This window comes from Physcomitrium patens, chromosome 1 (genome assembly GCF_059467195.1).
Source record: "Physcomitrium patens ecotype Gransden chromosome 1, ASM5946719v1, whole genome shotgun sequence".
Lineage (NCBI taxonomy): Eukaryota > Viridiplantae > Streptophyta > Bryopsida > Funariales > Funariaceae > Physcomitrium > Physcomitrium patens.
Genome location: NC_143410.1, coordinates 5408569 through 5425852, shown reverse-complemented (window position 1 = coordinate 5425852; position 17284 = coordinate 5408569). Strand labels below are relative to the sequence as shown.

General features: G+C 30.2%; 1 protein-coding gene across 2 annotated transcripts; it reads right to left on the bottom strand.

The window, feature by feature from the left end:
* Window positions 1-11953: 11953 nt before the first annotated feature.
* LOC112282151 (ferrochelatase-2, chloroplastic) lies at window positions 11954-16411 on the bottom strand. 2 transcript variants are annotated; one of them, XM_024519453.3, is made up of 10 exons: window positions 16126-16411; window positions 15837-15902; window positions 15088-15525; window positions 14779-14922; window positions 14424-14525; window positions 14116-14219; window positions 13865-13991; window positions 13467-13720; window positions 13072-13273; window positions 11954-12911 (listed from the first exon to the last, which is right to left on the bottom strand). In XM_024519453.3, exons 2-10 carry the CDS (start codon window positions 15882-15884, stop codon window positions 12687-12689), a joined length of 1644 nt encoding a protein of 547 aa, XP_024375221.1. In that variant the 5' UTR covers window positions 15885-15902; window positions 16126-16411; the 3' UTR covers window positions 11954-12686. The 2 variants fall into 2 exon arrangements, with proteins under 2 accessions (XP_024375221.1, XP_024375214.1); XM_024519446.3 differs by having other exon boundaries at window positions 15837-15945; window positions 16126-16339.
* Window positions 16412-17284: the final 873 nt, after the last annotated feature.

The following is a 17284-nucleotide window of genomic DNA, read 5'->3' as shown; positions in this document are numbered from 1 at the left end:
GTCATTATAAACTCAATTCCTTCAAAATTAATGCTTAAAGAAGCCTAACTTGCTTTTTTTTTCAAATCTTGCTCTTCAATTTGCTAATGAATTCCAAAAATAGTGTAGGTGCTTGATTTTGTGCCTTGGAATATAATTTCAAACCTAGTTGGCAAACGGTCCTCTCTAAGTATTAATTCTTATTTTCTTGAGGTATATTCTGCTAAAATCAATTCTTGACTCTTTTTTACATATGCTTATATTATTTATTTTTTTAATCTATCTTATTTTACTTTATTTATAGCGATACAAAATAAGTAGAATCTATTTTTATAAAAGACAAATTTTTTATCTAAAGTTAAGGAATAATAAAAGATATATGTTACTTTTTAAAAGAAGTATACAGGTTTTTAGATGCTTGTGTATTTTATTGAATATTGATTTCTTATTATGCTTATATAGAAAATCTACTATACAAATTATCATGTAAAATTTGTCAATTTAAATAAAATAAAAAAAATCATTCATTGTAATTTTTACTATAGATACTGATCCTATTGCTATTGGGTGGACTGTGGATTAAGATGATTCAAGTGGAAACAAATTTATAATTCAATTTGGAGCTAAAATTTTAAGTACTTATCAATGTGCATATTTTGGAGTCAAAAGAAAGCTACAGAGAGTTGTTTTGGCTATGAAAGCTAAAAAAGATTATTTAATTGGTATAGTGGTAGTAATTGAAACAATGTTTTTGCCATTGTTTGGAATGATTATTAATTTTTCAACACCAGATATTACAATGTTAAGATAGATTATTTATATTAAATCATTAAATCTAAATTTTAAGCATGTTACTGTAAAAGAATAATTTAGTAGCATTAATATTTTCTTAAGCAAGATATAAAAGAAAATATGAGATGGTTGAAGATGTTGATGTTGTTGGATCAAAATTTTATTTAGTATCAAATCTTAACTATGAATAAAAATTATTGAATATTGGTCATTATTTGAATACCTTGATTAAGCAAAAAAATTGGACTGTAAAAAAATTAAACAAATGAAAATAAAGACATATGGATTTTTGCTTTAAGAAAGGTTCTTATAAAAGAGGCCAAAGAAAGGAATTGAGATGCCATAAAAATTGATAGGCAATAAGAAAGTACAACAAAAATTAATAAAAGAATTTTATGATAGTTTATGGAAAAGACATAAAGAAATTTGGACTATTTTTGCTAAACTTAAAGAACAATATTGATAGAAAAATATGTATGTGTTTTTATTTGTAGAATTGTGTGAAACTTATCATGCCTATTCTAATATATAACATTAAGATGATTTACATCTTATATATTCTTTGACTATTCATTTTAAATGGGTTATTAATTTAATTATTATACCAATTAAATTATAGAAAATGAAATATTTGATCTTGGCTTGTGAAGATTTATCAAACCAAATAGAAGATAGAGCATTATAGATTTTTGCTTGAAGATATTATTTGCTACTATAGATATGTAGGAAAAATCATTTCATATTATAGAGAATTAAATGCACAAGAAGCTTGTGATTTCTTTGAAAGATGTGGAGTTAAGTTATCATTGATTACTACTTATAATCCTAAAGGAAATTCAAAAAATAAATGTGGTCATCTATTAATTGTAAAAGCACTAATTAAAGCTTATAATGAAAGATTAAAAAATGGCTTTAATTTTTGTCATTTTTATTGTAGATTAATCAAACAAATAATAGTTCATGAATAAGATATATATATCTATTGAACTTATAACAAGTCAAAAACCTATTATACTAATTGAAGAAAAAGTATCCACTTAAAATGTGCTACTATAGGAAGATAAATTCACAAGAGAAGAACTTTTAACTATTAAAATTTAACAACTTGACCAAAGATTAGAATATATATAAATAACATTAGAAATTTTTTAAAAAAAGTTACAAAATAAGGTATGATTTGATAAGCAACATCAATTAAAACCTAAAACAATTGAAGAAGATAATTGAATTTTAGTCTATAATAGTAGTTTAAACAATTTTCATAGTATTTTAAAGAAGTTTTTTAAATGATGGTTTGGACCATATAAAGTAACAACTATTCATGATAATATAATCTATTTATTATGAAAATTAGATAGAATAAGGTTAAAAATACTAGTTGCAAAGAAACAAATAAATATATTCAAATAAAAACATATAGAGATAAATATAAAAGACCTTATTAAAGATATAAATCTTTTAAGAAAAAAAGATGATTTTAACTTAGATATTAAAAATGATACAAAAAAAATTAGATAAATATAGGGAGAACATAATATGAATCAAAAAAGATTTGGATTATTTTGCACATACCAAAGGATACACAAGTTCAGAGGAGATAGATATTGTATAATAACAAATAAAAATATAGATATTATTATAGAAGATCTAAGTAGAAAGATGCAATAGAAAAACAAGGATAGGTGATAAAAAGATAGTAAAAATTTTAGTCTTAATATTGCCTTTATATAGAAAAGACTTTTATTTATTTTATAAAAACATAAATACCTCAAATTAAAGTAAATAAGATGAATAATTAATATAGGCACGTTTTTTCAGTTGATTATTTGGATTTGAAAGATTCCATTAATAGTTTAGAGATTATATTTGAATTCTTGTACAAAAGACAATATGCATTGGATCTCAAGGATAATTTTGAATATTTCTTCTATGCTTTTGGATTGCATATAACATCATACTTTTCTTTATATTTAGTAGTAAGCCCTATTTAAACTATAAGGTCTAAATGGAGTTATTAACAATAGTATTGATCTTTTCTATGAGATTTGTAAATTAGTCTAAATAATCTTTTATAATCTTAAGATTGACTTGCTTAATTTTTGACAACTCCAATATGATGTTGTCATTGATTTTCATGCGTCTAAATATTTTCACAAAGCTTAATTTCAATTCTTCTTAAGTAGCTTAGATGCCTATTGATAAAAGATAAAAATCATGTAATATTTACTTCTCATAATATTATCTTAAGTATTTATTTTAATATTTTTAATAATATAAACTTGTTAATATTTACTACAATTAAATATGCTTTGTTGTGTTTATTAGGATCAATTATATAATTATAAATGAAATACTTTAGGTTGGATTATTTCAAATTGACCACCATGGCTAAGGTTGAAATAGTTGCTATAAATAGATTTTTTTAATGGAATCTGACCATGAACCTCTTCCATTTCTATATTTGATTGCCATAGTTGGAATACTTAGAATTTGAATTGTAAACTCTAGACTATTTGCACAAGTTCTTTATAACATTGGGATATCTCTTGTAAAGCCATTTTTATATGATCTTCCATCACTGTGATATATTGTTGTGATCAACTCTATAAGTCTTAGTTCCTTCAAGATTAGGTTGTAGTTTCTTTTAGGTTTTGCTTGTCAAGCTCAAGTTGGCTAGAAAGAAATCTTCTTATGTTATTTTTTACTCAAGTATTATAGATATTTAAGAAGAATATTTTAAAAATATTCTTAAAATATTCTATAAGATTTTGAAATATTCTAAATAATTATAAAAATATTTTAAAAATATTCTAAAAATTTCTAAAAGTATCTTAGAATATTTTAGAAAATTCTAGAAAGTTTTAAGAAGATAAAAAAAATTATATAAGAAGCTTCTTTAGGTTGCTTAATCTTCAAGCAATATAAGAATTTTTTGAGAAGCTTCTTAAGATTGCTTCAACTTCAAGCAATATAGAAACTTCTTAAAAAGCTTCCTAATATTTAGTATATATTGGAGTTGAAGCTAAGGAGATCCTCAATCTTGACAACACATCTTTTAGAGCTCTAATTCACCTCTTTTGATATTGATTTTGTACTCATCTGATTTAATCGAGCTATAATTAACTTTTTGTTGAAACTCTTCCATTCAACTTCTTCTTTGGTCTCTTGTATGATATATCTATGATAATTTGTCAATATTTCCCTCTTATTAATATTAGAGCTTGATCTTTCTTAATAAAGAGTGAATTATCTCTATTTTTGAAGGCATCTAAGTACTTTAGAGGTTGCAAAATACCCTCTTCTAAATTGATATTATTTATTTATTTATTTATTTCTTTTTTTCTAGTTGGAAGTGAAGATGTGAGTATAGTTGACTCTCTCAAGTCCAACTTAGATGTTTTTATGAATACATTGAATGCTTTAGTTTATAGAATTGTTGACATTGACAAAAAAATTATAAGATTTTATAGTGATATAAGACTTAGAATAAGTCAGCTTGTGATGCAATCATTTTCTTAAGCTTCTACATCTAAGGAAGTCGTGGCACCTATACCTTCACAAGAAAATTTACCTATTTAATAATATAAAGATCTTTAGATAAGTCTTTCAAAAAATTTTGATGGTTCACACTTAAAGTTTTCAAGATTTATTAAATAAATTCAATTGATAAATTTTCTACAATCTGAGTACTATCTAATAAAAAACTTGCAAGTTGGTTTAATTAGAATGTTTCTTATCTTAGTTTTCTCCTTTATTTGAGAAAAGAATTCTAATCTTGAGCAATTTTGAAGCTTTTTTAGAAGTATTTGCAAAGGCATTTATAGAACATGATAAGACCCAATGAGCAACAATAAAGATTTGGTCATTATATCAAAGATCACATTTTATATCAATTTATGCATCTGATTTTAGACAATTGGCTTGTGACATTAATTGACATAAACAAGCTTTTATGAGCCAATTTTATTAAAAATTAAGAAATGATATGAAAGACCTATTATTATCATTACTTAATCTTCAAATATTCAATGAAGCTATCAATGAAGTTGTGAAGTACAATAATCAATTATTTCAATGCCATCAAGATCAACACTTGTGGATTTTGACAAAACAACATACTAAAAATTTGTATTCTACTTCTTCAATAAATATATTACTTCGATACTTTGGAATTGAAGATATGTAAATTGATGCAATACAATTAAAACTTCTTATAATAGAAGAGAAGAAGTATTAATTTGAAGAAAGCTTATGCTTATATTATAATAAAGAAGGCCACAAATTCTAGAAATTTTTCAAAAAAATAATATATAATCAAAACTATGAGTACAATCATTTAGAAAAATGAAGAGATCCAACCACAATATAGACTATGTAGTTAGACATTCCAATATGTCAAATTCATCAAGGTTCTTTTTTCTTTGCCCAACTTGTTTTTTATTTTATTATATTTTTATTTCTTTTTTCACAATAATTTTTAAAAAATGCCTTATTAGATTTAAGAGTACATGTTTGTTTTTTTAGATAAGGAGTTTTTTTTTAATTTCATAAAAAAAAAATTAATACAAAAGTCAAAATCTATACATGTAGAAGTATTAGATGGTCGATCTTTATTTTCAGGCAATGTTACTCATAAGACCATATTCCTAAAAATATCATTTGAGAGCTATAGTAAAAAAATAATATTCAATATTATTAAAATTCCATTCAATCTTATTATATTAAGACTTTTGTGGTTAAAAAGATATAATCTATTTATAGATTAGAGATTTTATAAGATTGAATTTCTTCAAGAATTCTTTTGGATAAAATCTATCAAAAAGTCATTAACAACAAAGCCCTCATTTTTTAAAGCAAAGACTTTTATGAAGATAGCTAAGAAAGAAATATTATTTGTTATTTATGCAACTCTAGCTTGTGAAAGAATAACCTTTCAAGTAGCTATCTTAGAATAATATAAGGAGTATCAAGATGTCTTCAAAAAAAAATAATGTTGATATATTATTAAAACATCAACCATATGATTGTGCCATTGATCTTAAAAAATCAGCTCAACCATTATTTGGCCCAATCTACAACCTATCACAAAACAAGTTTTCAGCATTAAAAGATTATATAAATAAAAATCTTACAAAGAATTTTATTTGGCATTCCAAATCTCCAATAAGTATACCAATACTTTTTATGAAGAAAAAAAGATGGATCTTTGTAAATGTGTATTGATTATTGCAGCTTCAACAAAATAATAATAAAGAATAATTATCTATTATTATTGATATCAAGGCTTTTAAAGCAATTCGGTAAAGCTAAGATCTATATCAAAATATATCTCCATAAAAAATATAATTTGGTGCAGATTAAAGAAGGAGATAAATGAAAGATAATAATTTGAATAAGATACGAATATTTTGAATGTAATATCTTTTTGGATTGGCAAATGCTCCAACTATATTCTAGCATTTGATGAATGATATTTTTTGAGAATTATTAGAATTTTTTTTTTTTTTCTATCTTAATGATATCTTAATTTATTCCAAGACTTCTAAAGAATAAAAAGAATATGTGAAATTAGTCTTACAAAAATTATGAGATGTAAGATTATATGCCAAATTCAAAGAATATACATTCTATCAACTAGAAGTAAAAATTTTCATATATATTATATTGAATGAAGTCAAGTTGATGGATAAAAAGAAAGTTCAAGGTGAATTGAAGTGAGAAACTTCAAAAATAATACATGATGTATAATGTTTCTTTGGAATTGTTAATTTTTATTGAATATTTATTAAAAATTACTTCCAAGTTTTTATTTCTTTCACTTAATTGACATCCAAATATAAATTATAATGGAAACTTCAAGCATAAAGGGCTTTTGAAGAATTAAAGATAGCTTTTATTATAGCTTCAATTTTAATGCATCTAAATTTTATGAAGGCCTTCTATTTGGACACTAATGCTTTCAACTTAGTATTAAAAATTTTACTATCACAAATGAGAAAAGATAGAAAGCTATATCCAATTATATTCTATTTTAAAAAAATTTCAAGTACAAAAATAAATTATGAAATTTATAATAAAGAGCTTCTTGCAATTATAGACTCTTTCCAAGAATGGAATTTTTTATTGGAAGGTGCTACATATCTTATGAATATATATACAGATCACAAAAATTTGAAATTTTTTATGTTAGTTTGAATTTTGAATTGTTGCCAATCTCATTGGAATATGTCATTATCTTATTTTGATTTTGTAATTATATATTAGCAAGATGTCATAAACATACACATGTAAACCAATAATGACTTATATGATTTAGATAAAAGTAGGTAAAAGTAGGTTAATTCCATAATATCTTCTATAGAAGCTTCCTAAAAGCTTTATAGATACTACTTTGACTTTGTAGGTATCTTTAATTGACTTTTTAGGTTAGAAACGTGGTCAATAAGTTGGCCATATGCCACACATATTGGAAGCTTGAAAAACAAGCTAATTATGTGGCTCAGACATAGAAAAACTAGCCTTGTAAGCTAAGGCATGTGTCCTACAAAGTCAACACATATTAGAGGTCCTATAGAACATCGCCATATAGCTCGTGGTTAGATAGTATATATAGAGGCAAAAGTGAAGCCTTCTTCACTCTTTCCAATTTTTTTCTTATTTTTAGTCTAGATTTAATAGTCTATAATTTTGTTGTCTTTTGAAAATAGCCATTCTAATTTCTTTTTAATATACATAATATTTTATTATTATTTTATTATTTTTCTTTTAACATAGATTTTCTAAGTTTATGCATCTTCTTCTAGTTCATGTCCTTAAGACCAAAAATGTAGCAAGGACTATCATATACTTTATTAAAGAGATCTTATCTTGCTCCAAAGGTTAGAGAAGCAGCATTTGATCAATAATATATCACTCTCTTGAAGCAAATTTTTTTTTTTTATCTTTGTGCTACATTTATAATTATACCTATTGATTCAAGTTTTTTTGAACAAATTTGTGCAGTGTCAACTAAAGATTTATTAATTTATAATATCTAGTAGTGCCTTGATAATAATAAGTTTAAGTTTATTGATTTTTTTTTATTTATTTTGAATATCATTTATATATTCCAAAAGGATTGATGTAACTTTGTTTCTTCAATATTGTTATGATTTTCTAATTACATGATATTTTGGATTTTATAAAAAATTAGAGTTTATCTCTTAAGATTTTTGGTAGTCTCAAATGTGAAAGACTATGAAGGACTTTGTCTTCTCATGTGACATTGATTTAAGTTCTAGGAATTCTTGACATCATCTTTATGGACTTTTATAGCCACTACTAATTTGAAAGCAACTATGGTTTTTAATATCAATGGATTTCATCATTGATTTGCTAACATTATTTATATTTGATACTATTTACGTTGTTGTAGATTAACCTTAAAAAATGGCTCATTTTTTCTTATGCAAAAACATAAGTTTCAAAGAAGAAATAACAAGGCTCTTTCTTGATAATATATATCAATATCATGGCCTATCTAATGATATCATTTCTAATTGAGGACTTCAATTTATATCAAAGTTTTGGAAATCCTTTTTCAAGATATAGAAGGTAGATATTAAACTTTTTTTTAGCCTTTTACCATCAAACAAATGATCATATAGAAAAAATCAATCAAGTTTTGAAACAATATTTGTAATGTATCATTAACTATAAACAAGATAATTAGATCCCATATTTATCTTTAATAAAGTTTTTTTTTATAATAATACATTTCATGCTTTGATTCAACAAACACCATTTTATGCCAATTATGGTTACCATCTAAAGATTAATTTATTTGATACATCAAAGGATGAAGATCTAGTAGTTGAAGATCTTGAAAAATAATTTTTATGATTCCAAACAACTTTGAAGCTCCATATACAAAAAGCTCAAGATTCTTATAAAGCATCTTCATACAAATTAAAAAAAGAATCTTTTATTTTTTAAGTTAGAGATAAAGAATGGCTTCTTCGATAAAATATCAAAACAAATTGATCTTATAATAAATTGGACTACAAAAGATTCGAGCCATTTTTTATTCAAAAGTAAATCAATATAGTGGCTTATTGGTTGCAACTACCTACATCTATAAAGGTACATCCAATCTTTTAAGTTTCTTTCTTAGAGGTTTATTCAAAATCAACTATTCTAAAAAAAATACAAACATCAATACCTTGCATTGAAATAGATAATCATGTGGAATATGAAGTAGAAAAGTTCCTTGATTTTTGGCAAAGAAGAGACAAGTTGGAATATTTTATTCATTGGCATAGCTATAATATCAATGAACATATATAAGAATTAGCAGAAAATCTAGTTAATATACCGCAAAAGGTACAAGAGTTTCATCGATGCTATCTTTAAAAATCTAAAATTATTTTAAGATAACTTCTCTACAAATCTGCTACTAGAATGTATATAATAAAGAAAGCAGATATGAAACCAATGCTCTTTGTGGAACTCAAAATTAGAAAAAGAAGTGATGTTATGGATATTCAATAAGAAGATTTTAAGAATATTTTAAGAACATTTTTTTAGATTTTAGAAGGTTCTAAAAGATTCTAAAATATTTTAGAATATTTTAGAATATTCTTAAAATATTCTAAGAGATTTTAGAAATTTTTGAGAAGATTAAGAAAGTTGTTTGAGAAGCTTTCTAGAATTATTTCATCTTTAAGCAACATGGAAACTTTTTAAGAAGCTTCTTAAGATTATTTCATCTTCAAATAATATAGAAACTTCTTGAAAAGCTTCCTAATACCTAGTATATATTGGAGTCAAGACTAAGAGGATCCTCAGTCTTAACAACCTTAGAAAGCTTGTATTTATCTAATTTAATCAAGTTCTTGTTAGCTTTCTTATTTAAACTCTTATGTTCAACTTCTTGTTTGGTCTCATATATAATGTATCTATAACATCTAGTTTCTTTGCTAATTTTGCTAGTGGATCTTGTGTTCATCTTCTATTGAAACTTTTAAGATTTTATAACACAATGTTCTCTAACATGGTTTCTAAATGTTATTTGGGCTTTTGAAGTTATTAATAAGCATAGGACACAACCTTGCAAAACTAGACTTGTTACACATGATGATTGAAAAAAGACAAAGACTAGTTTATTGCTTAGTTGAAATTTTACAATCTCCAACTCAACACTAGCATAACTTATGGTGCTACTATATAAGACTCGCTACATACTGTAATACTTTTTAACTACCCACTAAGTACTTTTTTTAACCCTTAAGTACCTCTCTAAATTACTACATCCCTTATTAATTTTGACAACCTTATAATGGTGCCTTATCTCGTCACTTATCGCTTCTTTGATGCTATGACATTGAGGTACTTTGGTGGATATTATTCGTAGCACATACATGCTCCTCAAATGGATATCTTTACAGTTGGATGTGGTTACTTTAGGAGGGTAATATTATGCAACCTTTTGATCAATGTATTTAGCATTATCATTACTTTCACTCAAGGTTGAATAGTTTCCACATTCTTCTCAATACATATATAAAAACACATCCATAAAGATTCCAAAACCTAGAAAAAATTTGTAATATTTTAATATATTTCCATGCAAAGTGGAGGATTCACATTGGAAGTTTCCATCAAGTGACTCATCAATCATTCGTAGTACATAACAAGGTATATGATTTATTTGAAATTAATAAGATTTTGCTATAAGAAAAATGCATGCATCATCTGCCATTCATAGCTCTTTAGAACTTCCTAGACTAACTCTAACTCGAATGAAAGCATTTGCCTTATTGAAGTCCAAAGTTCTTGCAACTTAGGAAAAGTACTTTTGTTGGATAACTTTTTGTTCAATTTTCTAGGTATTAATGGCAATTGTGGTGCTTCATTTGATTTATTAGACATTTGGAATGGATTTAGTTTTTTCAAAGGTGATGTGGACAACCTGGCATTTGATTGCAATAAGGAGAAGAGCATGGATTGGTTAAACATCAAGGATGTTTTGGTTGTTTAAATAACGAGCTTTTTTGAAGAAAAGTGTTACACCAAAATCTCTGTAGCATGCAATTTGGATCTAGTTTCAATTAAAAAAAAGTTTATGATTATAATTTATTAAGTTCAAGGATTTATTTACAATTATGAAAAAAAATAAGGGATCAATTTGCTCTTATCAAGAATACAGAAGTAATCTTGATATTTCAACAAATTGCAAGGATATTTATGATATTTTTTCTTTATTTTAATAACATTAAAATCATTTTTTATTTTCATGTGTATTTTATCAATATTTTTTTTAGTTTCTCGTGAAAACTCACTCTTTTCACTTTCCACATTAAATGCATCACATATTATTTTATTTTATTTTTAGATATTTTGAATGATAACTTTACTTCATTATAACCAATCAAAACTTTATAACCAATCAAACTTTACACCTATTTCAAACATTGTCTAAAACTAAATTACAATTTTATCCTCAGTAATATGAAACTATTGTTTCAAAAATAATTTTTTCATAGAATATCTAAAAATAACCTATTGTATTAAAAATACCATCTCAAAATGTTTTATATAATCTTTATAGGTGTTTTTAATGTCTTAAATAATTTTGGTAGTTACAGATTGATTTGTCTTTTCTAAAATATCACATTTACTGAGATTATAAAAATAATACAAGTATTTTATATGATTTAAAGAATATCATTGTAACTTTATATGATCCATCTTATGTATAATAGAATGTTTTTAACATCTTTTTATGTGTTAAAAATTTAATATTATTCCAACTTCCTATGAATAAAATTAGTTGTAATATTGTTTATTTTTATTTATTTTATCAAAGTTTAATAATTAAAACACATGCTACAGTTGCATACTTCTATGAATAATAATACCAACGACAGAATCTAACACATCTGCCTATATAAAATCATATAATTTGCCTCTAGCAAGTTTACTTATTGATTCACAAAACTATATAGCTGACTTGGGTGATTTATTACTGGTAACTTCGGTAATCGAACATAATCAAATGCTTTCTCAAGTCCACGTGACAGAGCACCTTAAGAAGACATGTACTTTTGTTATATTGGGACATTATCAATGCATAACTATCCATTGTACAATAACTTATTCATAGAAATCCATCACCAAGGATAGCATACAGGCACTGAAGGAGTTTGCAAGGAACACTATTTACTCCAGGTAGTCGAGTATTATATCAGACTACATGACTTCAATGGTGATTTCAGATAACCTAAGTAGTATAATAAGAGTCCTGCACATAGTGCGTTCAATCACCACAGAAGGTCCCACCACTAAGCAGCTCCTTGTCTGCCGTCTGATGTTAGTGCCTGAAATTAAATATACGGGTCAAGCTAATCTATTCAATTAGTAGACTCATGAAAATTGTTTAGTTAAGCCCTACATACAAACCTAATTTGTCACAATTCTCTAGGTAAGATAACGGTAGTTTTGCGAGTCAGCTCCTCTGACGATTGATGCAGTAAAAAGCATTGCCGGTTATTACCGCTATAATATGAAGTGTGTAGGTTGACATAGAGACAAATCTGAAATGAGGCAACAAGAAGCAAGTTGCACCAGATAAGATGAATGGATGATGCAACAAGGACATTGGCAGGTTCAAGGTTCCAGAGTCTTGCAGAACAAAACTTTCACCAACCACGCCTGCATTCGTATGCCTCCCAGACATGTGTGTAATAAGATGCATGAACAAATAGTTATGGAGGCCACGACTATAAATAGCACCATGTCTTCGCGCTGAGTAATTGTCGCATTCTCAGGACAACCAAGATAGCCGGAGAGCCTGTTGGCACTACTGCTCCTCTTCAAACTCGGCTTCTGAACGTGTATTGATTGTTAAGATGCCCGCTTCACTCACCCTACAAAATTTAATGAAAGAGAGGTAGAATACCCCATTGATGGAGAACACCTTCCCCAGTTGTGACTTCCAGAACAAGTAGAGTTAAAACTGCCAGCATAGCCGCACGCCCATTCCATGTCTCTGCACTTTTTGTCCACCCCCACTCCCACATTGCCACTGGTGCTGGTAGCTCTCGACGCAGAGTATCGTATGTGGCTAGCAGCTGCTCCACACTTCCTAATGGCACAAGTGACTGCAAGGGACAAAGCAATGCTGCTATTTAGAAAGTGAACCTTAACATTTGAACTGAGATTGTACTATAGTAACAGTAATAATAATAATTATCATAAAAATAAAGGCGAAGAAGAAAAGGAAGAAGAAGAAAAAGAAGAATCTAAGTCAATGTCTTGTACCTGACGAGCCTCGAGATTTGAAACAGCCATGGCACCTACGTAAGGCAGGGCCTCGATAATTGCATCTGCCAAGTCGGCAATGAAACCAGGCTCACAACCCAATGCAGGTACACGGCCCCAGTTCCTAATACCAGATTCTAAGGCCAGCTCTCTGTACTCCATATCAATCTCCTCCAAAGTCTCAATGTGCTCACTAACGAAGCTGCAACCATTACAACCATTTCGTTCACAAAGTCAGACTGCTTCCACGTTATGAGACATCTCGATTTAACATAATCGTTCTGCAGAATACACTCAACAAATATACTTGACACACTGTGCTACAACCACACTCAAATCTCTTTCATAGAAAAACTTGCAAGAAATTATCAAAATCTGCACGACATAACACAAACCTGACTGGAACAGCCAAGAGACTCTTCACCCCACTCTTTCCAAGCTCTCGGATCGTGTCGTCCGTGTACGGTTTGAGCCATTCAACCGGGCCCACGCGACTCTGGTAAGCAAGAGTATGGGGACAGCGGATATCCCGAGCCTTTACTGCAGCCATAATAAGTTGTACGCATTCCTCCATTTCAGCCTTGTACGGATCTCCTGCTTCTTCTACGTAGGCCACAGGTACACCATGCGCACTGAAAAAAATATGGACCTGTAGCACCATAGAATTGAGTAAACGTATAAATTTCCATAAATAAAAAATAAAAAATGAAACCCTAGATGTCCACCCACCATTTGTTGAAAACACAAAGCAGAAGCTACAAATAAATATTAAAAAAGTAAAATGAGATCTTACCTCGTCAGGTTTCTCAAACTTTGTTAATTCTTTCTCGATAAGCGTTGCCATCGACTGCACGTATCCATTGCGATTGTACCATGACGGAATCACTGTATGTTGCATGTTAACAAGATACTCATCCTCTCTGCACAATACATCACACAGTTAAGACTAATCCAATGCGGTTGGCAAAACCGTTTTCTGTAAGCAGACACAACAAGTATGATCCACCCAAATGCATGGCATTGATTGTTGGAATCTGCCTGTACCTGAAGATGCTCTCCAGTAGACGAAGGCTGGAACCACTAGTTGATATTGAAAACTGAGGGTATAACGGGAGAACCACCAGTCGTGAAATTCCATCCTCCTTTATCTGCACGCTCCATTACAAACTTCATTAGAAACGCAAAATACTTACCCAAGCAGCTGATCGCATCCCACGAACTGATTACTATTCAAAAAAATATATGTATCTATATATATATATATATATATATCCGTTCTTGTAGCAAATTTCCGGCACTTTGACTTCAAGTATAGGAGTCTACAACATGTTCACAGTTGTCCTGAGTGACACCTGATTGATAGCTTCCTCCGTAAATGGATGCCAATATCTCATCCCTACGTAAACTTTAGCTGGTAAATTCTTGCTCTCCAATGCAGCCTTTAGAGCTGCAGCCTATTCAAAACATCCCACGTCAGACATTTCTGAAGATAAAGCAACAGCCTAAAACAAATCTCGTCAGATGATTACGTAAAACTAAAATAGTATTTTAAGGCCACAAACAAGGTTTGGAGTACACGAGGTCCATTACAAGCAAAGCTGAAAATTGTAGAGAAATCGACTTCAGGACCATCTCTGTGTTCAAGCTATACTTTCCTATGCGACATCAACCACGTATCAGTACTAAAATTCATAATCACAACCTTACCTGCTCATCTGTCATTTGCCGCAAAGGTGACCCTCCCCCTATGGCAGCATACCCCTCAGCACTTTTCGGAGCTCGTAACGTGGATATGAACTGGGCCAGTGGCCTTTGCAAGAATCTAAACAAACGTGGCAGCCGGATGATGTCCTGTAATCACAAATACGCACAATTCTACATGTGTTAAAAACCATTCTGCAATCCACTGGCCGTTCTTAAATAGATGCTTACTTTGTGAAGGCTGTGACGCGAACACAAGATACTAATCATTTTCCAAGATTGATAAACTGATTTTGCACCCTCGTATTTTGTTACCGGATCAGCAAAAAGGTTGTATAGAAAAGGCTGCACGTCCTCAAGTGTGTCTGGTCCACCAAGATTCAGAAGCAGCACTCCCACTCTCTCTTCATCATCTCCATGTTTATTATCTGTACCCAGCTCCGCATCTGGCGCAATCACTTTCACATCCTCCTTTACTGAGGTTGCCACAGCTCTTACAATTCCAGGGTCGCTGGCTCTCGCAATGAGGCCTTTACGGTGATTACTAGTAATTGGCTTCCATGAAGCCTTTTCAAAATCAGCAAATGCAATGAATTTTTTTTCCAATCCTTGATGTTGACAGGACACACTCTCGCTCTGGCTAATAACCCCTTGGTTCAAACGTAGTGATGGAGACAAATATCTCGAGCTTGCAGAAAAAGTTGCAAAAGAAGAGCTAGTGGCCGGGACTAGGGATGAAGTATGAGGGCACGCCTGCATGCAAAATCCTTGATTAAACCCATGGCTACCCGAACATACCCAAGAAGCTCAAAAGCATAGAACATACTCGGCATTTGGGAGCGCACATCGTAATGATCAAGACCCACAACAACTTTCGCAATTAACGAGCTACCAGTCAACCACTTCCAAGGGACAATACTCCCCCAATTACCTAAATTTCTTCATCATATACTCTTTAACAACCTAAAACAACACCCTGCTTTCATCTCTAAGATAATCCTGTCCAACTAAACTCCATGCTCGGTTCAAAGCGAATTATCCAATTCCAAAAAAGCATCACTAACCTGCAGTCTTGAAAGTGCTTGAGGTTGCAAAGATGTAATTGATGCCATTCTACTAGCGCCTTGAACCTGGGGCAAGGGTAGAATCCGGATCATAAGTCAAAGCAAAAATCTGTCACACCCAATCCGTAAAGACAACTCTAAGGCCGGAAAGACTGTTTCTATGCTACTCCTTGCCACAAACTAAACGTGCAGCCAACTCTTCCAATTACAATTCTCGTAAAGATCTCGAATCTACACCAGACCTCAATTGGGGAAAATTTTGAAAACACACAACCGCAAGCTAACTCACAGCGTGGCAATCACAGCTCGTCAAGACCTCCAACAGCGACCATCCAGAAGAGATGACGCACTTCCACAGCACCCACTGGCAATCACTCTCTATCCAGAGCTCACGACCCAGGATCGCCGAAACCCAATTCCAAGCGTGACCCAATTAGCAGAAGCACAAACTGCATTTACCCAAACCGATGCGAAGAAAGGGCATGGAGGGGGCATTGATCAAATGTGGCATGAGAGAGGATTACAAGGTCGTGGTCACAGTGCCTCCGACCTAGCAGAAGGAGAAAAAGCAGAGTGCCGAAGAAACCCTAGCCCAGGGGACTGCACGTGTTCTCATGTGGAACTGTCGAGGTGCCTCGTGTCTCCTTGTTCCCCTTTCCTCCACATTCTCCTCCTCTTCCCAATTTTAATCACATTCGTGTATATATATATATTAGGGGAATGTTAAATAGATTCAATCTTTTACTGAATAGATTCACCCTTGATGAAGAATATGGTAATCATGATGAATGTAATTTGTTTTTTTATTGATTGCAGATTCATTAATGAAGAAATAAATCTAGAAGACGTTTTTACTTTTCATGATGGTTATAATAAATGGGTTGATTCAGTAAAAACTTGGGTCTATTTAACATCCCCTTATTTATAGCGTGTCTTATTTCGGAATTTATGCCTTTTTCCAATTCATCAATTCATGAAAAAAATAAAAATAAAAAACATAAACACTTGAAACTTAGAAACCATGTGGGAACTTAAAGAAAGCATAGTAAACATTACCCTTGTCAGTAAGAAAAAGTATTCAAATTTGCATCAAATTATTCATTGGGGGCACCAATAAATTTTATGTTTTAGTGTGGAAACATGGAATAGCTAGGACGATAAATGAACATTAAAATAGTAATTTCCGCTTTGAAGACGTGATTCAATGGAACGCCAGGTCAAAAAAGGAGGACTGCGACCTGGAGGGATTTGCATTCATCTTAATTTATTCATGCATTCACTTATTCATTCATTCATTCATCGACGTGCCAGCTGAATGATGGGTTGTGGTCAACCTGGACGACGACGTCGTGGAAGAAGAAGCCCTTCGGTGGATTCGGTCCGCTGTAGGTAGCGGCGAGCCTCGCTTTTCCCGAGGGATCCATCGCTGTATCAGCATCGTGTTCTGT

Excerpts from the sequence above, each read along its gene's own strand:
- LOC112282151 (XM_024519446.3), bottom strand. The coding sequence starts at position 15,929 with ATGATCCGGATTCTACCCTTGCCCCAGGTTCAAGGCGCTAGTAGAATG. Across the intron at positions 14,526-14,778 it reads GGCAAATGACAGATGAGCAG|GCTGCAGCTCTAAAGGCTGC; the intron begins GTAAGGTTGTGA and ends TGTTTTGAATAG. Across the intron at positions 14,220-14,423 it reads CGGAGGAAGCTATCAATCAG|ATAAAGGAGGATGGAATTTC; the intron begins GTGTCACTCAGG and ends TGGAGCGTGCAG.